This window comes from Cucumis melo, chromosome 6, assembly GCF_025177605.1.
Source record: "Cucumis melo cultivar AY chromosome 6, USDA_Cmelo_AY_1.0, whole genome shotgun sequence".
Lineage (NCBI taxonomy): Eukaryota > Viridiplantae > Streptophyta > Magnoliopsida > Cucurbitales > Cucurbitaceae > Cucumis > Cucumis melo.
The window spans coordinates 497,374-522,294 of NC_066862.1; the positions used below are offsets into that span (position 1 = coordinate 497,374).

At 36.1% G+C, this 24,921-nt stretch overlaps 1 protein-coding gene across 1 annotated transcript; it reads right to left on the minus strand.

Moving 5' to 3' along the window:
- Positions 1 to 87: 87 nt before the first annotated feature.
- On the minus strand, positions 88 to 23,624 carry LOC103483121 (uncharacterized). Its single transcript, XM_051085819.1, has 51 exons — positions 23,315 to 23,624; positions 22,263 to 22,560; positions 21,610 to 21,838; positions 21,127 to 21,466; positions 20,929 to 21,042; positions 20,721 to 20,849; positions 20,364 to 20,555; positions 20,016 to 20,210; positions 19,721 to 19,858; positions 19,439 to 19,561; positions 19,065 to 19,318; positions 18,194 to 18,297; positions 18,006 to 18,100; positions 17,736 to 17,930; positions 16,543 to 16,713; positions 16,326 to 16,401; positions 16,176 to 16,243; positions 13,720 to 13,865; positions 13,382 to 13,490; positions 13,153 to 13,299; positions 12,940 to 12,987; positions 12,729 to 12,857; positions 12,288 to 12,527; positions 10,510 to 10,650; positions 10,356 to 10,441; positions 10,145 to 10,250; positions 9,359 to 9,454; positions 9,096 to 9,248; positions 8,298 to 8,480; positions 7,994 to 8,208; positions 7,775 to 7,907; positions 7,567 to 7,692; positions 7,057 to 7,101; positions 6,851 to 6,928; positions 6,599 to 6,715; positions 5,087 to 5,213; positions 4,905 to 5,005; positions 4,691 to 4,828; positions 4,520 to 4,597; positions 3,545 to 3,691; positions 3,308 to 3,439; positions 3,101 to 3,130; positions 2,868 to 3,014; positions 2,727 to 2,788; positions 2,267 to 2,420; positions 1,980 to 2,171; positions 1,795 to 1,899; positions 1,056 to 1,190; positions 638 to 874; positions 445 to 546; positions 88 to 352 (listed from the first exon to the last, which is right to left on the minus strand). Exons 1-51 carry the CDS (start codon positions 23,411 to 23,413, stop codon positions 203 to 205), a joined length of 7,155 nt encoding a protein of 2,384 aa, XP_050941776.1. The 5' UTR covers positions 23,414 to 23,624; the 3' UTR covers positions 88 to 202.
- Between the last annotated feature and the right edge of the window lie 1,297 nt (positions 23,625 to 24,921).

A 24,921-nucleotide genomic window follows, 5' to 3' on the forward strand; every position in this document is an offset into this window, starting at 1 on the left:
AAAAAGAATAGGAACCGGAGATTAATGCACAAAAGATGAGACTAAATGAAATCCGAAGCTTGGTGGAAGCCTTTCACAATCAAGAAATTGGAAATCATATTAACTTTAAATTGAGCAAGAAATAATATTTACAGAATAGTTAAATGGGGAATTAAATAGAAGTGTGGTACACATGAATGAAAAGAGGCAAATATATTACAAATTAGTGGGCGGTGTCGGGAACCCAATTTTGAACCATATTTTCATCTGCAGATTTAGGTCCACCGCAGGATCTAGATACCGACTCGAATAGTCTTTCGATGTCAGGTGCACATCTTATGAAGGAGCGGTTCCAAAAGTTATATCTTGGGTTCTGAAAATATTACACATACTCTCACCTTAGTATATTAATGTAATAAATATGAGAGATGTTTAAAATGGATACAGGTTGGGATTTTTATTTACCTTAATAAGCTCAATGAAAGTAATCAGCAGACCCCATGGATGAGGTCGATTAACAATTAGGCGTTCCAACAACACCCTTGTTATCTGCTCCTGGATAATTTCCTGCCATCATTCCAATAACATTTTATTATTTACTTTTTCAAAAAATATATATACTAACGGAAGAAAAATTTCTGCAAAAAGAATAACTGACCTGAGTTGATTCTGCAAATAAGTATAGGAGGACAAAAGAAAAATAGTGAGTGTGGGTATTCGGATATCGAAGTTGGTTTGCAACAGCATTGAGGAAGAGGTAACGCCCTTCAGTATCCAACTCCACAATCAGAGTCTGGAAAATATCTAAAGCAGCTCCCACCAAGAATACTGCTAATGTAACAGTATTAGCACTTGACTGCGCATGAGGACTTCTTGCCTGAAGTTGTTGGATGGCCTGAACAGTTGTATAAACATCACCACCATCTTTTAAGTTCAAAACAGAATAATGAATCGAAAAATGAATGAGAAATCCTAAAACTGTTGCACGCTGACGTTGTGCACAATGTACAATTGAAGCATCGGCCAGAGATAATCACCAAGTACAAAAACGGTTTGAAAGGTAGAGAACCAAGTACCTGCATCCCAACGTAGAGTACAAGGGAGTTTATCAAAGGCACATTGTAACGGGTCCCAGCAGAAGCAGCTTCACTGGGAGGAAGGAGCAATTTCTGCTTCAGATCAGCCAGAAACGAGGATCCCTGTTGCCTGGTCTGCAGAGAGGAAAAAAAAAGGGGAAAGAACAGTAATGCAGATGTACGTGAGGAAAATATAGTACACGACAACAATGGAGATAAAGGATGGGCAGCCAAGAGAGAAAAATGCCTGAAATAAAGATTCAAAATTTTATTTAAAAATAAATGTAAAATATCAATAATAGTAGGAAAAAAAAAACTATCACCAGTTCTTGCCCTTAACAATCTTCCTTAAACTACAAACAAAAACGATAAAGCTTGTTCCTTGTTCACAAATGAGAAAAGAATTGAAGTAGCTTGTGAACCTTTTGGAAGCTATGCCGTTTTCTTTAGTTCTATTTGTAAAATGCATTTATTTTAAGAGCTAGCTGTTTTTAGTAAGGCTTCATAGCCGTTAGCTACAGGTTGTCAAGGAATTAGTTATTCTCTTCCACACCTTTAAATAGCCGTAGCTAGGCTGAATAATTCATTCATTCATTCAGTAAAGAAATCTTGGACTTCCCAATTGTTCAAAAACAAGAATCTGAGTATTGTGTTGCCGTTTTTTTTTTTTTTTTAACTCACGTGTGAAACCAATCAATCTTCCTTGCATGTATAAATAGTAAACGCCAAAAGAAAATACCTTGAGATACTCATCCACATCAGCCTTCATCTGTTTTGATTTAAGAGCTCCATCCACCTCAGACAGAATACGTGGAGATTGATTGATTTCCGCAAGCAAGTCAATCTGCATGTGATGGAACTTCTTTAGTACCTCATAATTTAGTTTCCATAATCAAAATGCTCGCTAGAATATGAAGACTAGACCTTCAAGTTGGGAGTGGATGGATCTGGAAGTCTCATGTTTCGAGGAAAGGCACTAAGGATGATATTCCGCATCTGAATGCAGCTAGGAGGAATCACATCGCAGAAGGTAAAATGATAGTCACATAGAAACTCGGGGAAATCATGAAGTAAGACTAGCAACACCCTAAGAGTGCCTTTATAAAGAAAATGAACCTGCAAAAATAGACGATAGAAAATAAATGCAACTATACAAAAGAAACACTCGTCCATTATTGAGACGGAGGACAGCACAAAAAAGAAGGGCAAACCGGTGGTCCAAGTTCAGCGTTCCGCAAAAAAGGCTCCATGAATTGAAACATGTCTACCAGCAAACGTTGGATGTAAGGCCAACCCTTCTGACTATTCCCAGTAAGCATCTTCGGCATAAAACTTCTATGACTAACCAACTCAAGCCAAGCATAGCTGGGGAAAGTATCAACCCAGGCATTAAGTCATTGCAATAATAGAAAATTAAAGAAAAGAACAAAACGTATCTGTGCAATCTTTAATACACATCCATAGATATAGGCCACGATCCTTATTGAATAATTTTTTTCCTCTAAATAAAACTTTTGATTCAGAAATGAGAATAATATCAAAAATTTATAAAGAAAATGATAGCCACAAGAATTGGTACCATTAGAGATCTAATTACAAAATCTAATTCCCCACCTAACAATTATTTCCTCGGTCAAAGATCAAATTAGGAGCCAAAGAACAGACGCTAACCTGAATGCTGGAATCTTAAGAGGGTGTAAAGCATGAAATGCATTAGCAAAAGCCGTCAATATCTGCAACGTGGTGACCCAAAATTTAGATTATTCATGAAGGAAAGAAAGAAGCAATTATTAGGAACGAGTGATTTCATACCTGAAAGTTGGCACCGTCAACAATAGGTTCTAAAGACCCAAGGTCAGGAAGCCAGTTAATAAACAATCTAAAATATGGTCTTGGATTAAATGATCCTTTCTTCTCCTCGGCATCTTTCTGAATAAATCTTACGGTCACTGCCAGAATCTGTAGCAATACGGAATAGAATTACTAAGTCATGAACAACCATGCAAAATATAAATACGGCACAAAGTACTTCTATAGCCCATTACCCTAGATAAAAGAGCCGTTTTACCAGATCCCTGGAAATAAAAGAACAGAACATGTCAGAAGCAAATAACGAACCTGTATTCAAGAGGATGAAGATATAGATACAGTAGACACACGGGTATATGAAGAAAAAAAATTAATTGCAGAAGGACCAAAAAATGAGACGGGGCAATATTTTACAACAGCAAGATGCATGTGTGTGTTCTCACCTTCAAGATTGAAAATACAAGCTTGGCATAAATGTCAATTGCAAGGAAGGAAAGATTCTGTATTTGTTGGGGTGATTGTAATGCACCCGAGTTAATTACTTCAGATGATAAGCAATGTGCCACAGAAATCTCCTACATTGCCACGGATACAGTGAGTTGGCAAAATAAAAATAAGATTCAATGCTAAACACAAATTAGAAAAACAAAACAAAACAAAACAAACAAATTAAAGCATACCGTTAGTAAACGGAAAAACCGATCAGTCATATCATCCCCTTTCAGAAGTCCATTCTGATGTAATTGTAATATGAAATGGTTAAAGGCAGCTTCATTAGCACCAGGAAGCTCACATATCCGGTACCATTCAGCAAATAGTATTGACACCTACAAGAAGTAAATTGAAATCTTGAAATCAATAGATACACGTCTTTTTCATCTGAAAATGTCTCTAATCCATCTGTTGGTAATTGTTGAAAGAACAAAGCAATTGAGGACGTTCTAAGTTCTATTTTTGCATTTACATATTTACAGAAAGATCAATAGCTTTTCTGCATTTACTTGGGAGGTAAGATTGCGTAGAGCCAAGGCCCAAACGTAGATACAAAACAGAGAAGATGTGACATGGATACAATTAGTCATAAGCTATAAGACAATGTCATGGCAACGGAACAGTAGTTAAAAGATAATTTTTAAAATATATATCACCTAACATTCCAGTGATGTTGGCACAAGACATTTGTTAAGTTTACGTACTCTCCTAGAAACATGGAGTAAAAAAGATAATGAACTATGTAACAATGCAAGGGTCTTTTTTCTTTTTCCTTTCCCTTTCTTTTTGAAACAATATATTGAGAGGTTCAAATATTAATAATTTATTTCTAATAATAGAATGCTTTTTGTCAGAAGTTTCTATAAATACAAAAACTTACTTAAATTTTTTTAAATGGTTCAATATCATGTAATAAATAAGGAAATTAAAAACAGAAATATTTCTGAATTTATACATTCAATAATATAGTTCAATATTACACCCTTCTTAAGAGAACTATCTCTAATGGCGTTTAGATCCCTAAAGAGTAACTCTGACATTCACACTCCAAAAACTGATGTCTACAGTTTCAAACAGTTCTTGTCTCTTATAAAAGCTCCCAGAGCGTTAGATGGTGATGCAAAAATAACATCGTGAGATATCATAAAGGATAACCAAATTACCTGATCACGGAAACCAGCTGGATCTTCAGATTCAAGAATACTAGAATCTTCCCTGTTTGCTATGGAAGGTACAGGAGCCTGTTACAGGAAAGGGCAAAAATCTGAGGAATCAAGAAAACACAAGACACATCTCTCATCGTTATAGTAATTATAGCAATCTTCTTAAGAAACCTTCTTGTCTCTGGCAAGTCTAGCCTTATCCTCTTTCCCAACATTAACCCCAGAAATGGCAGCTATACTAGAAGCAGGATTCTTGATTATCTCAACCAGATGCTGCAAAGGCTCAGAAGATCCAGGTTTTGCAGCAACCTAGCAATTAAACGACAAAGAGACTTTAGAAAAGTACCAAGGAAGAGTCCTCCAGTAACTCTCCTACAACACAAACCTTAGTTAATGCATCAACAAGATTGTGAAGTTCTGAAATTACACTCGATTCATCCACAACCAAGGTTTGGAGGAGGGATATAGCAAACTCTGTTGCAGCCTCTGAAAAATTGCATAAATGGTCAGTTCATACAGACACCAAAAAAAAAAGGAAATATTAATGAAATCAATACGTTGACTTACTATTCCTGCCTCCATCAATTAGTTTCGCCATATGAACATTATACTCTGCAAGATTCAATAATTCACTGCGAATAAGGCCAAGAGTGATGTCCTTGTTGTACTTTCGTTCTTCCTCGGAGTAAATCACCTGTAAACAATAAAGTTGTAGATGACATGACATTTCAAAGTTTGGCTTTAGAAAAGCATTTCTAGCAAAGAAACTAAGAGTTAAAAACAAGATAGATTTAGTAAATAAATTTTAGCGCATGAAGAATTTGGTATATAAGTATATACGCACACATATATACATGCATACAAACATACATATACATGTCTGCAAACAGATCTATACACACGTCTGCATTATGTAGAACGTCAGTAGGTTGTTCCACATATTAATAAGAAAACCCTCGGGCCAGGAAAATTATAAAGCAAGGTAATGAATTAAATAATATAAAAACTATTATATTCACATAGTTCATGTCAAAAGATGAAGTTCGATTGCTAGAGGGTTCTTTTTGAAATTTAGAAGTGGTGTGCAATTCTCAAATAATTTTAGGAGTTTTTTCATGTTCTCCCTTGGCTGCTTTGCATTGCCCCAGTTGCTATTGTAATTTTCTATACGTGTTTTTTATCTTAGTCTTTATTTCTTCTCCTTTGCAAGGCATACTTCTTATGTATTTTTTCTATTGCGTTCTTTGTTTCACATATTTTGGAGCTGTCTCTTTTCATTTTTATCATTTACTCAATAAAAAGTTATGTTTTTTCATACCAAAAAAAAAGTGAACCCATTTATTTAATTCTGTCCTCTCATTATTTTTTATTTTTTTTTTTTTTGTAGGAGTTGTGGGAACCGACCACGTTGCCTCCAAACGGGGAGCAATAGCAGATCATCTCGTCTTGTAACAGCAAGCCCATCAAGACTACACCAACAACCAAATGCAAGCATTATCTAAGCAATTTCATACTTCTACCTTTACTCGACATCCCACTCTCCCTCCCTGTCCAATGTAGGGGTGTGGCACTCCGACCATGTCGCTACCCCAAGCATATGTGCCCATGATTGGCACATTGTGCTTGGGAAATAGGCATAGCCACATAGAGGTACCCCATGCCCCACCCATGCAGCCAGATCACTCCCCTATCTCTCATTATCTTTCTATAAAACCTCGCATCAATATTACTTAGTACAATTATGAAATGGGTTAGTATAATTACAACATATCTTGTATAGCAATCAATATACAACATCTAAAATCAATACAACAATATATAACAGGAACAAGCTTAAAGTTAAGGTACCCATTCTACGACAACTATTTTTTTTCATACATCCCTCTCTACTTCTGTGCCTTCAGTGTGGATATATTTATGTCCGTGCACATATGTACATTCAAATGAAGAAATTAAGTAGGTAAACAAATCTAAGATCAAGAAAGAAAATGAAGAAACAGTAATGAATGTAAAAGGTATAAATGGTTTCCAGATTGCATCCCCATTTGGAACAATAAACTTTAAACTACTAGACCATACCCAGCTAGTAAGTTCCTTCACAACTAGCTTGCAAACATCGCGAATCGCAATCAGAATAGCAAGATGGGCACCCACATGGAAAGTGTTTGATGCATTCTCATATAAAACTTTAAACACCTGTATCACAAATGTAAATCCAGAATGAGGGAGATAAAGCAGCATAGAGTCTATTAAAACAATCAATTGACAAACAAATAAGGTGAGAAAAAGAAAATGACAACCGCCTCTCAGTTCAAGACAAAATTAAACAACCTTTTGAGCCACAGCAAGAGCAGCTTCATCCCGACTTATACATCTTAGTATGATCTCAGGAACCTCGGCAATAACACCCTGAACAAAAATCATTTAAATGGAAGCTTTAACTTTCGAATGGCAGACCCATAGTCACTCGTTGAATACATAAAACTAGATTTCAAATGCCCATGGTGATAGAAGTGAAAGGGAAAAAGACAATATACCTGGAATTCAGCTTCCCGAGCCTCACTACTAACCAGAGCCTCCAACTGACACAAAACATTAGGGTTAGTTTATAAGCTAAGGTAACATCTAAAAAAGCAAAGCAACGGTGTTGCAAAAATTAAAGGCCGATATCATTATTCCCAATATCAAAGGGCTCCAGCAACTCAGTTTCTATTGATTGCATGCAGGCCCCTTCCTTTATACTATTACAAGTTACATATATGATATAACACTCAACAAAATGCTAAGAAAATTAAGGGGCAAACAACTCAAATCACCCTTCTCCATACATCTATCATCCCCTAAACAATCCCCCCTTGCATGCCAAAGGGTCCAAATCAAAATGAAAGGTCAAGAGCATTTAGCGAAAATAAATGCAAGTCCTTGTATCTCCTATATTCAAATGAAAATACAACGTATAGACAAGCATTATTCATAGACAATGGAACTATGTTAACTGGAATTGGACGTTTAAGAAGAGCATAGTTAGGCTTAAGAGTAGCGCCAACCTTTTGTGAAATAACTTGGAATTTATCCAATGCATCTCTGGTAGTAAGTGAGGGTTCAGACATAGTAGTTGCAAGCCGATCAGTAGTGATTGGTGAGGGCAAGGGCTGGGTAGAGGATCCAGGTTCCTAAAACATGTGCACACAAACAATTAGAAGTATGTCACTCGGGAGCAAACTTATTATTGAAATATAAAAGTAATTGTCCAACCTTTATACTGTCAGATGTGTCAACTGCATGTAGCTCAGGGGCTGAAGCAGCCGAGGGGAAAGAAGGAACAACCAAATCATTTTCTGCACCTCGTACACCAACACCATCAGCAGCAATATGTCCTGAAGGTGCACTGAGATATTGAACAGAGGGAATGATCAGGGCAACTAAATGCGCTTATAACTGAAACAATACAAGACATTGGCCGGTCTAGAAAACCTTAGTTGGGGCACAGAGCTAGGGTCTACAGTATCATCCACCGACCGAGATACTCCTTCAAGCCCAGTAACAAGTCCAGACGTGTATCCTGAGTTAAGTTGTCCCGATGACAAACCAAATTGATTGCTCAAACCAGTACCACTAACTGTAACTGAAGAACCAGTAGACTGTGCAGCTTGGCTATTTTGATTTTGCAACGGAAGCCTAACAAAATCCTGAAGGATATGCCAAAAAATTTACCCTATTTTTTTATCTGTTTGTTTTTATAAACATCAAAATTACAAGCAATGAGAAGGGAGCAAACCTCGTAAACTCGTTGTTGTGAAACGGACAGATGTCCTGGTTTAGGGCGGAGAGCCTCAGGCACAACACCAAGAGGTCCTTGTGCATACATGCCAGTGTCAAAAAAGGTTGCATTAACACCCTCCCGATGCTTCCTTCTTAAAGAGAGCTGTTGAGCTATTTCTCCATCAATGGTTTGTATTGCCTAAGAAACACACAATTGCCAAAAAAAAAAAATTATAAATCACGTGGTATATTACTATATAATACCAGAAACAAAAGTTTAAAAGATATGATTTCTTCAAAGATAAATTTCTGATGGCCCCCACAGTCAAATCAATAGAAGGTAGGGAATGATTGGAAGCACTTATCTAAAGGGAGGTAAGAACTTGACAAAAAACAATTAAATAACCAAAAAAAAAATCAAGGCTGCAAGTATTTTTCAAGTGCAAGTCGATTTAGAAACCCTAAGTACTGTGTACAGTACAAAATTAAGTCAGATTATAATAAATACTTAAAGGCAAATCAATTTAAAAACTTTAAGCATTATGTAGAGTACAAAATTCAATAAAATGGTAACGAAAAACACTAAAGTAAAATTTAAACAATTAAAAAGAAACTCCAATTGTTACAAAAGAGAAAATCACATGCAACTGTGTGTAAGCTTGACATAATTTTTCCAACACAAAGCACTAAAGCTTTTCAGCTCTATAAAAATACGACTGCCGAACATGGAGATGGTAAAGATTCCCTGCCAATTGAACCATAAACTAATCTCAGAATATCAAGACCTCGATACACAATTTCAGAATTTACTGACCTTGTCTGTAGCAGCCTGTTCAATTATGGCACAACCAAGATCAAGGTTATCATTTGTAACAAGCTGAACAGCTTGCTCAAGCAGATCACTAGCAACGCCCAAGTTCTGAAGAGAACTTCTGAGTTGACTCGATATTGAACCTCGTAAGGGTTCCTACAGCAAATAAGTTGCACTCAGTTGATTGAAAATGAAACAATCAACCATAGTAAGCTTGACTTAATAAAAATTGTGTAATCTTAAAAGTTAAACGTAAGATGAAAAACCTTGCAAGTCACATGTGCTAGACATCCAGCCAGACTAGCAACCATCAAATGTGCAGCATTAAATATTCGGGTCTCATCTGATTCCATTGCATAATCCTACAATCGCAGATGATTCAAATAAATGGAAGGAACAAAACTAATGAAAATGTGGAATAAAGCAAAAAAGTTAACTATAGAAAATTCAAAAGACAGACAACAACAATAAGTTCAAAAATTCAGGGAGGTGCCCATCTAATAAGTAAAAAAAAGACATTTTAGAGCCAAAAATGAGACTTCCAATCAAAACCGAGAACAATGCAATAGTTGAATTCCTTAAACATTCAAGGAAAACACTATAGAACTAGACAATAAAAGTTCAGTGATGACATACATACGAGACATAGTTGAGCACTTTAATTAGAAATTAGCAAGTGTATGGTATGTTTTCTGAACGAGAAACAGAAAAGAAAATGGACAAGTGTCACATACTCCTAAAAGAGTACTTTAAGAAATACAGAATTAGGAAGGACAAGTAAAGGCAAGTTTTAACAGATATCTTGCAAGACGCCAGTGCTTTCTCATCCAATCAGCAATAACTTCATAAGCCAGGCAGTTAAATAGCCAAAAGCAATGAAACGAACCTCGTGGATGGAAACAGTATAAAAAATATTCATTCATGGAAAGTACTTCCTCAATTCTAAACAAAACCCAAACAAGGAGATAAGCTCAGTAGATATGTGAAATTGCAAAATGAGGTAGGATCATTTCAAAAAGAGCATGTCAATCAAGTTAACTTGTCGAGAATACCTTCAAAACCAGTTCCTTTGTTGTTTGGGTAGCTATAGAGACACTACGCTGCACAATACCAGAAACAATCTCTTTCACAGCTCTATCCATTGCAATTGGAACTGCTCTGTAACATGTGCAGGAAGATATAAGCACAACTCATTTTACCAAAAATAGCTGTACCATAGATAATTACTTAAGCTAAAGGGTTATAGTAGTATAAGCTCCAAACCTCTGAAAATGAATGTGCAAGCCCAAACTATTAAGTTTCTGGTTGATCACAACAAGACTTCCTATATTAGGGATACCTGCAGGAAGCTGCAATAACGAAAAATAGCCAATAAGCAAGATTATGTTATCCAAATTAGAATGCAATGCAATCATACCTGATTCGTTGAGAATGGTGATGGCGATGGTGTAGCTTGTAAAAGTCCCTGGGCAGTAGGAAGCTGATCAGACAAGCCCAGCGCAGCAAGCTTTTCATCTTCCATTAATGTGCCAGAAGAAAGATGAAGTGGGGCAGCATACTACAACCACAAATAATTTAAAGCATAAAAAAACACCATTAGCAATTCCAACAAAATAAAACAGAAAGTTTGTCCAATCTGAAATAGCATGGGGGTTTAATCTGCCTATTTTGGCTCTCTTTCCAGCCCAGCACCAAACTAGCAGACCAGGTCTGTCACCAGAAAATGTAACAAAGATATGTGGAGGAAAATACTTAAGAAAATTGAAATTTTCATGCAAAGTATTTTTTGGATGACAATATTTTTGGAAGTAAGCAAGGTTTCCCAAAGACTTCAGTTTAATTATGAAAAGAAAACAAACTTACGAAGAAGAAAACAAAAACTTAGGAGTAATAGTTAGACATTAATGAGAAATTGAAGATTATATATCGGTGTACTAAATAACCCCGCTTTTCATTTTTTAGAAGAGAGCAAGAACTTCAGTTCAAATTCAAAAGGTAAGCATTACAACATGGCACCCAATAAAACAAAAGCTGTTGAAGAGAAAAAATCAAAGCAAAGGAATGACAAAAAGACACTCTAGTTTAGGTTGGTCGTTTGAGTGGTGCAATTACGAAAATTGGAAGGCCGCTCTAATCGGAAGCCGTAAAATGTAAAAAAAAAAAATCAAAGCAATTACCCTTATCTCAAAAAATACTAGCATTCCTTTCCTTCTGCAATTACAACAATTTTTTTCGAATTCACTCATGCGTATTATTTCCAGGACTTTTTAGAATTCTGACTGCTAGGACTCAACGGTCAGCCATTGCTCATCTGACTCTCTCCATGTTGGGTATTTCAAGTTTAGAAGAAATGTTATTGATGTCAAACTTATGACCAAGCTCCAAGTGTTTAGGCCTAATAATAGAGATGATGTTATTCTTTGGATGTTGGAAAATGATGGTTTCTTTTTAGTTTTAAGTCCTCTTCTAGTGCTTGTTGCGAAGAAACCTACATTAAACAGACCAAGTCCTATTCTTATATGGAAAGCCAGATGTCCTGAGAAGGTGAAGGTCAAAGTCTTCGTATGGATTTTCTCGTCTTAAAATCTGCATACTTGTTGTAGAATCCAAAGAACTCTGCATCATTATCCTCCCTCCCCTGAATTTTTTTTTTTTTTTTTTTGCCCTTTGCTATGGGTTGTTCAAATTGTAATGGTGTTGGCCCAGCGAAGCCTCTGATGCCCTTCTTCACCTTATTGAGGGCCTCGGGTTTCATGCTCAAATGAAAATCATTAGGTCCAATGGGGTCATGGACCTCTGGAGACTTCGGTTTAGTTTTGTATTCATGAACTATGAACTAACTAGGGACGTTTTCTGGGTTCTCGTCACTCTTTTTGCTTCTACTTGGTCTTCTATCTTTAAATTCTTCTGTAATTATAGCCTAACTCATATTTATACCCATTGGGCTTCTTTTTTATAACCTGTGGGGATCTCATCTCTCCCTTCTTTTGTAGTTTCCCTTTGATAACGAAGGCTATCTCATCTCCCCCTCCTTTTGCTTTAGTGACAATTACAGGGATAATTATCTTTTTTATACTCTCATTTAACAATCACGATTAATGATACTCTGTCATTCCAATTTATAAAATGTTTTTAATTAAATTTGTCACATAATCTTTGTCTCTTAGATAAGAAAAACCTCAAGAAAGAACGAACCTGGGATAACAGGTGAGTATGATTTCCAGAATTTGATGGTGTTGCAACCTCTAGCGGGAGCTCCACTTGATTTAAAGAAGACATTAAGCCAGATTTCACTTCAGCTACCATCTGTGTCTGAGATGCTCCAACATCCTTATTCGAAAAATCAGGATTGCCATCAATTTCTCTCTTCCGGTCTTTGAGAAGAGAAGTTGGTGTTATTTCTTTCATATCCACACTGAGATTCTTGAATAAAACCTGTACAAAATCAAAGTCAAACTATGAAATTTCTGAATGAATTAAATTCAATGATAAGAACTTCATTTCCCCTAATAGACTGGGCATTTTTCATTTAATCAATGAAATTCTCTTATCCCAAGTCAGCAGTACTAATTATCTTGAGAATTTATAGCTAACTGTATCCATAGCCATTTACCATCTTGAAGCGTGCATACATACCTCAATATCAAACTTGAGGTTCATTTTCAAGTTAGGCATTGAATAAATCTCAGCCAGTAGTCCAAGAATGCCCATGGTCCAAGGGTTTGGAGGTTGGTATGCTAAACTACTTTGACATGGTTCAAGGATCTACAGCCATAATAATATAAAGGTAAGATTGCGATACTCAAAAAAAACTACCAAAAATATTCCTCACACAGTGTGACCATACCTTGGAAGTAAATGGTATTACTGCAATCATTAGCCCCTTTTCATATGCCTGTCAAGACAAAAAATGAGTACGAAGAAGAAAATAACAATGAAACAGAAACTAACATTAAGAAATATGGTTTTCAAGAAAACAAAAATGATGTAAAGTGGAAGAAAAAATCTCAAACTCCCTCCGTGGAATGAATCTAAACAACACGAGTAGATGCTTTATTACCTCAATTATCAAAGATTTTGGATCTATTTCACGGGCTCGCAGCACTTGGTTCCTGCCAATTGTTAGTTTCCCAAGCCAGCTTCCCAAATTCTTAAGTAATGAACGTTCTTCTGAACTTGACTTTATAAGGTCTGATCCTAACAGAACCTGGAGAGAGAAGAAAAAACAAAAGCTAACTACAATGCCAGGCAATGGTTGCACCTCACATTATCCAAGAAGAAACGAACACCTTGCAGTTCTCATAAGTAGCCTGAACGATCTCTTTACTTAAAGCTTTTGAGTTAACTCTGTCCAGGAACTTCAAGTACAAATCATGGAAATTCGGCTCGATGCTAGCCCTGTAATATAATATCGGATGTTAAAATATAACTTGTGTATAAACCAATATTTTCTCTAGCCGAATTTTTCTAGTACATCCTGACAGTCCCCCCCCCCCCCCCCCCCCATACTAAACTGTACCCCACGGTTTTCAGTTTTCAGCTCAATGGTACCCTCCAATAAATTACAATACACACTGCAATTAGTTCTGTACAAAAATGCATACAAGAATTCAGAGTAACTTCAAACCTCTTCATGACCATATACTGAGCAAACCAGGGATAAAACTGCTCCTTCAAAATTTCTGTAAATTCTTTTGCTTTGGCTTCAAGATTAGCGAGTGAAATATTATTAATCATAAATGAAATCTTATCCTGTACATCCGATCCGGGAGCCTGTACACATAAATGAGATCTATCAAAAGGCTAGATGGGCAAACATAAATTCAAAGTCCCATAACAAAGAAATAAGACTCGCTAAACAACAATTAAATAAAAATACAATAGAGAGGAATATAAAGCTTCATTTCAACACTACTAAATAAGTCAAAAACTAGAAAATGCAGAAGAGGGCATAGTATAGAGTAGACAATGTGAACCTAGTCTAGAGAAAATTACACTCAGAATGTCCAAGTTCCTAAGGAAAACTATCAATAACCATCACCAGAAAGGTATAGTATGGAGTAGAAATATTGGCATTTGACAGTTTGGCTATAGCCTTCTTGACAAACTGCTGATGAATGAATTTACAAAAGAGGGAGACGGCATCTTTCTTTTCGTTTCTACTTCCTTGACTCTTTTTTCCTTCAATTCTTTGTTTGATTTTTCTTTACTTCTACCTTTACAAACTTTGCTACTTCCTCTTAATCAAAATGTTGGTGAAGACTTTCTTTTTTCTTAAAAAAAGTTGAACAATTGAAGAAGGTGAGCACTATAATCGCATTGAACGTATGTTCAACCCGATTGACGGGTGCAAAAGGCAAGCACCTTACTAAAGAGCTAAGAAGCACGGTCGGTTTACTTTGGTTATCGTGTCCGTGTCTGACACTTGGTGGACACGTATCGGACACGTGTTAGTGCAATAAATGCATTGGACATACATAGAACACTTGTTAAGTAGACTAAAAAGATACATATATGACAATAATAATAACTTTTTGAATGTAGAATACATCAAGCTAAGTCTTTTAAGCATATAAATGCATCAATGCATTTACTATGATTTTTTTTACTATAAAGATGGTATATATTTTTTTTAAAATAATTTTTTTAATAAATGTGTCCTTGTCGTGTTGTGTCCAAGGTTTTCAAAAAATGGTGGTGTCACCATCTCTCATATACGTGTCCGTGCTTCTTAGCTAAAGAAGCGGTATGGCCTAGCCTCAAGCAAGCGTCGAACTGTGCCTCAGGCAAGCATCGGACTGTGCCTCAGGCAAGCGTCGAACTGTGCCTCAGCAACGCTAATAGGAACCAAAACCAAAACATAATCAAACTAAGTTGAAATGTAAAGAATGAAAATGGACAAATAAAACAAGAGTCTCAAGGTACTTGGACCCTCCCCTCTTGAGATCTCACCCAAGCCCTACTCCACTAGCCAAAATAATGCCCAAGTTCATCTCTTTCTACTCTCTCTATGCATAACCACGCTCCCTAACTACTTTCCTAGCTAATTACTAATATGCTTCTATTACTCTAATAAAATAACACCCTAATAGCATTCCTATCGGGAAGTCTCAAAGAAGTACCACAACTCCAAAGCAGGCAGCAGTATATCAGACAGCATCACCTTCTCGCTGAGACACTTCCAAAACTTTAATTCTTAGTATAGAAGGAAAATACAATATTTTACTGCTTGTACTTGGAATATGCAAGTGAAGGAATTTTCACAAACATGGCAAAAAATAATTATTATGATAGAAGAACTATATTACAATGTGAATAACAAAATACACTACAAAAGCATTAAAATCAAAGTAACTTGATAATTCTATATAATATATTGAATATTCACAATAATTGAGAGCACGTAATGACCTTTTACATAGGGGAATTGACCTTTTACATAGGGGAATAAATAAACCTCAAAGAAACCACAAAAGGATAATGCATAAATAAAAATACCAAAAAGGAAAATGACAATGGAAAATAATAATAAGGCATAAACCCTAATTTCCTTTTAACAAAGCTGAACAACAATGTCAGTTCAAATTGTTCGGTTTTAAAATCTTAAGCTTTTTAAAAAAAATAAAAGACCGAACTTCTTAACAAGAGGAGGCTAAAGCATCGATGAGTCCAGGCAACCTTATCACCTGGTTTATATTCAGAAGGGGTCAAGGTTACCTATCCTCATAATCCGCTAGAAGGAAAGGAAGTAAACCTCAGCGGGATGCTGCATGGCATGGGTGGATAAGAATTTGTTTTTAATTCACTAGTTATTAAATTTATTTCATTTTTAAGATAACTCTACATTTTATATTTAACAGAGAAAATGTATTCACATTCAAGTAGACCTTAAGCGCTAGGGGTGGAGAGTACCGTTCCAAAAGGAAAGGCAATCACAAAAACAGCATTCCAATTTCAAACGATCAATAAAAGACAGTAAACTCCGAGAATCTAGGAGAGAAATAAGAATCTATATTGCGTCCACATTCGTCAAGCCTCGAAAAATTGAAAAAAATGTTTAGAGATAGAACAATGAACGAGTACCTCAATAGGAGTTTCTCTTTTCTCAGCAGCAGCAACAAGCGTTTCAATATTCAAAGCTGAACCAAACCCTGTCAAAGGATAAAACATAACCATTGTATTCTTTCCAAACAAGCAACAAAATTTTCGATGTCTAATCAGTGAGGAACTAACTGGTAGAAGCAGCCCCCCGTGAAGGACGAACAAAACCAGGGGAAGGACCCAGCGCTGCTGGAGTATTGGTTGTATTCTGCAACCACAATTGTAGCAATTTACAAAGAGAAAGAAGGAGATATTTTATTGTTAATAATTAGGACGATTGAAAATACAAATAGAATAAGACTCTAATACAGATGGACAAAAAAAACTAGGAGAATGGAGAATGAGTTACCTTTTGATTAGCAGAAGCATCACCAGTCGGTTGAATTGAAGTTTGCCCCATAGAAGGTACATTTGGTTTTACCTCAACAAGTCGATCATCAGTGGCACTTTCATATTTTTGTTGTAACTGTATTGTTGACGAAACCTGCTGGCCAGGTTGAATGTTGCTAGAACCATTTAACTGCAATCAACCAAAACATAATAAGGCATCTGAATAATACTTGCCATCAAGAAATTATCCCTCTCAATGGGTAAACAGCATATGAAAAACCTAATTCCATCTTCAAATAACCTTTTTGTTTTAAGAAACCAAGCCTACATTTGGATGAAATAATGTACAAGGGCATAAACAAAAAAAGCACGCAAATAGGAACCCACAACTAACAGTTCAAATGAAAAAACCAGAGTTGGTATTTACAAAAAGCCCGATGGGCAGACACCCACGAGGAACCATCAAAACATCCTACTAATATCTCTCAGCCCTTCGAAATATCCACCATTCCTCTCCAACCAATCTCCCACAAAGTAGAAAAAAAAATAAGCCCACCACATAATTCTACACTTCCCATGTAAGGGACAATTCAAGAGCACCTCCACAATCATGGAACCATAGCCTCTACTTTGAATTGGGTCAAAGCAAAGAACTTAAGCACAGATTCCAGGGGAATAAGCAAAGTAGCAATCCAGCAACAAATAATTGATGTCCTTCTCCTACCACCCACAAAGACCGCACCATTGTGAACACAACAGCAAGAAGAAATTACAAGGTGTTCGATCTTATTTAGTGGGCTTGTTTTCTATCTAGCTTTGTATATTCTTTCATTCTTCTTAATGAAAGCTTGATTAGAAAGCTTCATTTCTCCCACATCGCCTACAAGGTTGCCCTCTTAGAATTGAAGAGTTTCCTAGAGCTAGCTCTATGGATCACAACTTCATCAAACTGCCAATTTGAGCACCCCCTCGAAACTTCTCTTTTCTCTGCACCAATTACAATAAATATTTCTAAACTCCCACTACAGCAGCTCTCCCTTCACTGTACCTTATTGTTCACCCATAATTGAGAAGGCTTGGAGTTACCAAAAACATTCATTTCTGGCATTAGTAACAAATGATTTCTTGTGCATATTATAGTATAATTCCAAATTAAGTCAAAGATATAATCTGAACAAGGCAACAAAAATCATATTTGAAAGCAGTTGCAACCTCCACATTTCCTGCAGGGACATCCGAATCAGAATGGCCAGCAGATATCCTCAGGAGAGCCTGCTCAATGAAAGCAACAAGTTCTACATGAGTGCTTCGCAAATGTGATATTTGCAGAATATGATTGCAGTACTGCGGCCACTCAATCAAGCGATCCACAAACTGCTCTAGAGCCTTCGTACCGAACACAAACATCTGCCCAAAGAAAAGGTGTTAACCATAATAATATAGCAAGCACAATCGAAACCACTCTCGAAAATGCAATACAACTTTTGAATCTGCAGGTTTGCGAAGTGCATCAAGGACACCACGAAGTGCAATCCCCAGTGTAAGGTGAGTTACAAGCTGATGCTTAATAACAGAGCCTGAAAAAGAATGAAATGAGCGAACTTTTTGAGATACAAAAGGATAGATGAAATTAACCTATTAAAGAAACTCAATTTCAACAAGAAACTCACCAAAGAGAACTGCAGCAATTTTAAGCTGTCTTTCAGGATATTTAGGGAAAAATCTGTACTCCTCAAAAAGATTTGCAATCATGCATTCAAAAATTAATTGTTCCCTGTAAGAATAACACAGTTCGTGAGCTGCCCATTCTAACCAAGCTAAACCTTTTTTCTTTTTTGTTAAGAACGTGATTAATAATAACTGTGATCCTACATTCTGACAATGGCATCAAAGATGAAACAAAGAAAGCTGCAGTTGCCGGAAATGGAAGAGAAATTAAAAATTCAGATATCAAAGAGAACTGGAATGGAATACTATGCCATAGAAGGAAGTCTGAACATATGACCTCTACAAGCGGATGTGAAGCTACTACACATACAAGATCCAACTAAACGAGAAAACAGACAAACGTGGATGATGAATCAGTGAATTCTAAGAACTTAGGCAAGAATACTGTTAATGCCCACGGGTTGCCTCGTGAGATTAGTCGAGATGCACATAACCTGACCCAGGCACTCGTGGATATAAAAAAAATACTGCTAATGCCCAGTGCAATGTAGCCACTAAGAAATTAGAAATCTTGGTAAAAGTAATCAAATTAGATGCACTAAAACACTTACAGTACAGAAAAAAATGTGCAAATGGGAAAAGGATTCAAGTGTACTTGATTGCTGATGGTGGAAAAACATGTAAATTACTTATACACGAGTGAAACAGAAAAAGGTTCCTAAATAAACTATAGTTGACTCTGCCAAGGTTGAATCATCTAACATCAAAAGATATGAGAAATCAAGGAAATCAGTCATCAACACGTTCACACAGTGGTACAATTTTTAAAAAAAAACAGACACTCATGCCCAAAAGGTAATAAAGATTCATCACCTTTTCACTGAAGATTCCTTGAACCGAGCAAGCATTTGAACCATCGCTTCAATGGTCAACTGACCGGAAAACATTTGTTGGAAGTAGGAATTAGCTTCCGCCTCAATGTCATCTGTATATCCTTCTGTTGCAGGGACATCTGAAGCCTCGCCATTTTGCAGCTTTGGGTTTGACTCCAGAACTGCATCTTGCAACTTCTCCATTTCCTCGGATAGTTTAGCGGATGCAGTAATCCCCACATTAGATCTAAGAACCTGAAATTCACGACTAGGTTAACCATACTATTCCATTTGACAAATGTACAACATAACATTTAGACCCCTGCATAGAAGCAGGAATTTGGTGGTGAAAGTACTGGAGTTGTGCCATAGTACCTTCAAAAAGGTAGAAGCAGTGTCCAAATAAATATTTGAAAATGCATTAGAAGGATAGAAAGTTTTGGTTGAAAAATCTTGAGATCCCCCATAATGAATCCCTTTTAAGAACTTGAGACATTCCTGCAAATGAATATCATAAATGTGCACATTATAATCGAAGTTGAAAACTCGAAAGCTAACAGAAAATAGACGTAAACACATATATATTCCTTAAATTATAAACGTGTTGGTCTCAAGGACACAGTTCTAAAGGTCAGGCAACCAAATGAAAAATGATACCTCAAAAAATACATCTTTGTATGTGCTCAAATTGTTACTCAACCACTTCTCAAGGTCTAAACATTCCTGTCGTGAAGCAATAGCTGCCAGTCTGATGCTGCAGGAATAAGGAATCATATCCAGTACTGAAAAAAGTATCTGCAAAAAGATATCGGTGGATGAAAAAGAAATTTCAGATTTAAAAACAAAAGAAACAGTTAGAAAATTTTAATCAATACAACAAGAATCTGGTTCATATCATCACTGCCACACAGAGAGAGGGAGAGGGGAGAGAGAGAATTTAGTATTAGTTTACCTTTAATTCTTGGCAGATGTCAACTATCCTAAGCATGGAGTCTGGATCACTGTTTTGAGCATCCACAAATCCCCGTAACACCAAATTAGGGTTAAGATGCCATAGCTGGAAGATCAATTCACTACCAAGAGGATTTCTCAACATCAATGGGAAGACTGAAAAAGAAACTTCGTACTGAAGCAGATTATATGCAGTCTGCAAGAAATATGTAAAATTTACAACCAGATCAGGATGTGAATGTGTGAGATAGCAGAGAGGACAAGCTTAACGAATAAATTATTGATATACAATAAATTAAACAAAATAAAAATGAACCCCTTAGTGTAGAGGTGACAAGAAAAAGTGTACGTTGGTGTGTGCCATCCCAAGTAGCAATAGCTCAGGCCAGTGTTTAAGAGGAAACTCCAGAATTGATTGCACAGATCTAGCATGACCTCTCTCAGCAAGTTCACACAGTATAGCCAAAAGATCAAGGCACATCCATGCTTGATTTGTATGTTCAAGTTGAAGCTTATCCCCGTGCAATCCATCAATATAGGCCTATAAAAATATCTCATCAAATGTAAAATATTAGGGATACGTACTGCCAAATCAGGCAGGACAATGATTAGTTCCTGCAACAAACTTTCACAGCAATTGAAGTAGGCTAGATGCATGCAAACCAAAACAGGGAAGAAGTAGAAGTGTCATAAATATTGACCATACCAGCTGTCTTCCAGAGTGAGCAAATGTAAATATTTCAGGTGGTGCCAATACCGCATGTTTAAGGAAAGAAATCTGACCCTCCATATTCTTCCAAACGGACCCACAAATAGTATGAAGAGGAAACGCATCCTATAACCTCAAACAAAGACTGGGTTAATGAGGAATAGATCATTTCATCTCAGGACATCGCAAGTAAAGCAAATTATACCTGGCATGCACGTCTATAAACAGACATGAAAAATGAGAATGCTTCCTCATTAGGAATGTAAAAACCCTCGTGATCCAAATTTTCCATTACCCTTATCCAGTCAACTTTAGGCGCCTGTATCAGGAAAGCACAGTGAGGAAAAGAAAGTAAGAAATAAATTAGTATACAGAACATGCAGATGAAGAAAACAAGGCTTACAAGTTGCTTCACTGTATCTAGGAGAACATCCACATCCCACGAGCTCAAGGATGGTAAATCAGACAACCCGCTGAAACCCAAAGCTAGACTAAAAGTTGCATATATATTTCGACTGTCCTCAAGACCAGTGTGATTGCGAGCTATCATGCCAAGTATCTTAGAGATAGTAATCTCCGTCAGCGGCAAAAAGAGGGACAAAATCTCCTTGCATTGTGCAGCATTGACTGTACATCCATAACCCAGTTCCTTCATTATATCTCCCATGCTCATTTCCTTCTCCATTTCAGCTAAGATGGAATCAAAATCATTATCGAGGGACTCATGTGACAGATTTACATCCCTGCGGTGGAAAGAAAATTTTCTTAAGTTAATAACAATGTTACAAAAAGCTCAGATACCCACACAAATTCATTAAAAACCGACAACCCAAGGTATCATACTGAAATATTGAAGACTAAATTTAAAATAAATATTCTGTGCCACCTTAAAAATTTCTCCTCTCGCAATTCATCTGAAAGAAGTGGTGACAAAACAAACTCGGTAACATCTTTTAACTGCACCAAGGATAGCATTTGCATGAAGGAATCTAAATGCTTCGAGAGCCCTTCTGACCGTTGGAGGAACATGATAATATCCTGAATTTGCTGGGTGGAATCCACAGATACAGCATTAGCACAAAGTTCCTCGATCTGACTAATGCAGAAGTTCTTTCCTGAAAAAGCAAAGCACAACCTATGAAGTCCCCGCGAGGAAAAAATAAACAAAATACTTCCCAAGTAGCTGGCTGGCTGAATGAGTATAGTTCCCTTGGTGACGTAAAATAAAGTTGATAAGTTGTCAGTCGTAAAAGCAAAATCAACCAGGGATTTATGCTTATTTTTATCAAAAAAAATAATAATAATAACTACTATGTCCACATTATCTTATCTAAAAAATATATACACCTTTTTTTTTGTTTTTTGAAAAGGAAACTATATATTCGCATTAATAAAAGAACCAAAGGAAGGATGGCAGGCTTCAAGATTAGAGGAGTTCCCTGGATATAAAAGCAACTATCACAATGTCGTAAAATAGTAGTTGACAGCAAATTGACTGCCAGAAAACATCAATAATCAATAATAACTTCTAGAACTTACCACACAGCCTTGCATCAAGATTTTCAGAATCTGAAACAGCAAGACCAACTCCAATTCGTTCACACATTGACAAGTTTAACAGATTTGAGATGTTCTCGAGAGTAACTTGGTTGATATCTCTACTTTTAAGGGACTCACAAAATATTGTACTAAAATTAGGCCTGTCCAATAGATGCTTGAAAACCGAAGAAATGATGAGTCGCAACAGCGGGTTTTCCAAATCTGTCCCATGACTGGTGAAATGATCCAAACAAGTTCTGAGCAGTATGAAGCTTCCTTCAATTCCACAGTCAATAAACTGAAGAACATTGAAGATCTTGATTCAGTCAAATGCTTCAAATATATGCATATATATATAAGTGTATAAGATCAAAGCACTAGTTAAGTGAAACCCGTGTTGCTATTTGAAAATAATATCTAGTCAACCTCTATTTCCTAATTCATCTACTTCAGGTTGTAGATATTAATAACTTCCATGAAGAAAAATAAAAGAAGGGACGGTACCAAATCAACGGCAGTCGAAAACAGAAAAAGCTTAATAAGTACAGTAAATACATAACACAAATTGTAGGACCCTCAAGGCAGCTATATATAAGCTTTTCAAGTAAACACCCCTCGAGGCAGATATATATATATATATATATATAAACACCCTCAATGCTGATATTCGATTGAAAAGAAAGAGCAGTCGCTCTGAAACTCGCGTAAGTAATCTTATTGCCAAAAGGAAAACTCGGCAAGGTATACCCCTCCCCCCCCCCCCCCCCCCACTTCTCACTGACCAATTCATAAAAGGATACCAAATCCTATAAAACACAAACTCTGAAACTGTATTGCTAGAATGCCTAAAGATCAAAATCATAAAAGGTAGTGGGGAATGGAGAATTGAGCCAAAAAAAAAAAAACGTAAAGCAAGTGGGGAAATATAAATCTAAATCTAAACCAGGAGGCAGAAAGAAAAAAAAGAAAAGAATTATATGAGCAGAAGGGAGCTGAAAAGAGAGTAAAAGTAAAAGGGAAAGTAAGGAGGTGAAAGAGATGTAAGAAAATACCTCAGAAAGCTCTTTGAGAACGGATTCAGCATTAGATTCAGTCAAACTGTGTAGGAGGAAGCGAATCTGAGAGGAGGTAGCAGTCGAAAACATCAGCATGTCGACGGAAGATCGAGATGCTAGGGTTCAGAAGCAGGAAGAGTGAGGGTCGGGTGAGTGAGTAAGTGCGAGGACAGAAGAAGAAGAAGAAGAAGGAGAAGGAAATGAATGAAAGTTGAAGAAGCGGTTCGAGAGAGATGGATTGCGGGAACAGGGAGTGTTTTAAGAGAGAGAGAGAGATAAAGAAAGAAAAAAGAAAAAGCGAGAGATAATGGAGAGAACGAGAAGAGTATAAATTAATGAAACGCATTTGTATTTTATTTTCTTTTGTGGACTGCTCTAATGTAAGTGGGCCTTCTACTTCTTCCTTCAAATCCAAATCCAAATCCAACCTATGTATGTATGGCCTTCTTGTAAATTAAAACTCAATTTATATCTTCTTCTTCCCTTTTTTTATGCATCTTATTACCATTTTAACCCTATTTCTCTTACATTTCATTACATAATTCTTTTTACTTCCCATTTTTCTTTTTCTTTTTCTTTTTTTAGGTCAGAAAAAATAGTTTTTGAGATTATTTTTCTAGACCGGGTTCATTTATAAAACACAAATAATCTTCAATCTTGTATTTTAGGTCAACATAGTCATTAAACTTTTGGGAACTTTCAAAATAGCTTAAATTAGGAAAACAAAATTAAAAAACACATTTTAAAAATTATTAGTTTACCGATATAACAAAATTTAACTAATAAGATGTAAAAGTTGTTGGGAAATTATCATAAGTATAAAAATTGACCAAATATTTATATTTTATTAAAAAAAAACTAAGTATAATAAGTTTTGAAATTTAATGACTTTTTTATGAACGGTAAATATTTTTTTTTTCTATTTCTTGAAAAAATTTCTAAGATTATTTTTTTAACAAGGAAAATGGAGATTAAAAAATGTGTTTCGTGCTAGTCAAACTCAAAAAGAAACCTGTACTAACTAGTAGATCAGGATGTTTAATTTCATAATTCACTTCGGTTGTATTTTCTAAAATTGTACGTTTGTACTTTCTGTAAAATTAAACACCATTTTTTTTCTTACTTTATTATAATTTTCTAGCTCCATATATGTATGTATTTCTTTTCTTTTTTTGTTTACAACTGCTTCATATTTTGTTTGGAAATAGAGTTTCCATGCTTAATTTTTTTAAAACTCGTGTCTAGTTTTCGAAATGATGAGGATTTGATTGTTGTAGGTAAAAAACGTGTATACTATTGTAAGAAAACTCGAGGATGAACACGAGAAATGAAATGATTATTGAGCGAGACCTTTCTATGTATTTTAGTTTATTGGTCCTCCCCAATCAAGGATATCATTTGTGTAATTACAGATTTATTTTTTATTGTTTTACAATATTAAATTTGGATGGTTTGTACTACAATCAATCTTGCCTTCTATACTCTCTATTTTAGTTGAATTTACTGCATACCCTTTCAGTTGTCCAATATCTCAACTTGCAAGGAGTTTGGGTGATATTAGTATTGTTTCTCTCTCTCTCTCTCTCTCTCTCTCTCTCTCTCTC

Excerpts from the sequence above, each read along its gene's own strand:
- LOC103483121 (XM_051085819.1), bottom strand. The coding sequence starts at position 23,413 with ATGCTGATGTTTTCGACTGCTACCTCCTCTCAGATTCGCTTCCTCCTA. Across the intron at positions 16,402-16,542 it reads ATGCTTCTGCTAATCAAAAG|AATACAACCAATACTCCAGC; the intron begins GTAACTCATTCT and ends TTGTGGTTGCAG. Across the intron at positions 10,442-10,509 it reads CACCATTCTCAACGAATCAG|CTTCCTGCAGGTATCCCTAA; the intron begins GTATGATTGCAT and ends TCGTTATTGCAG.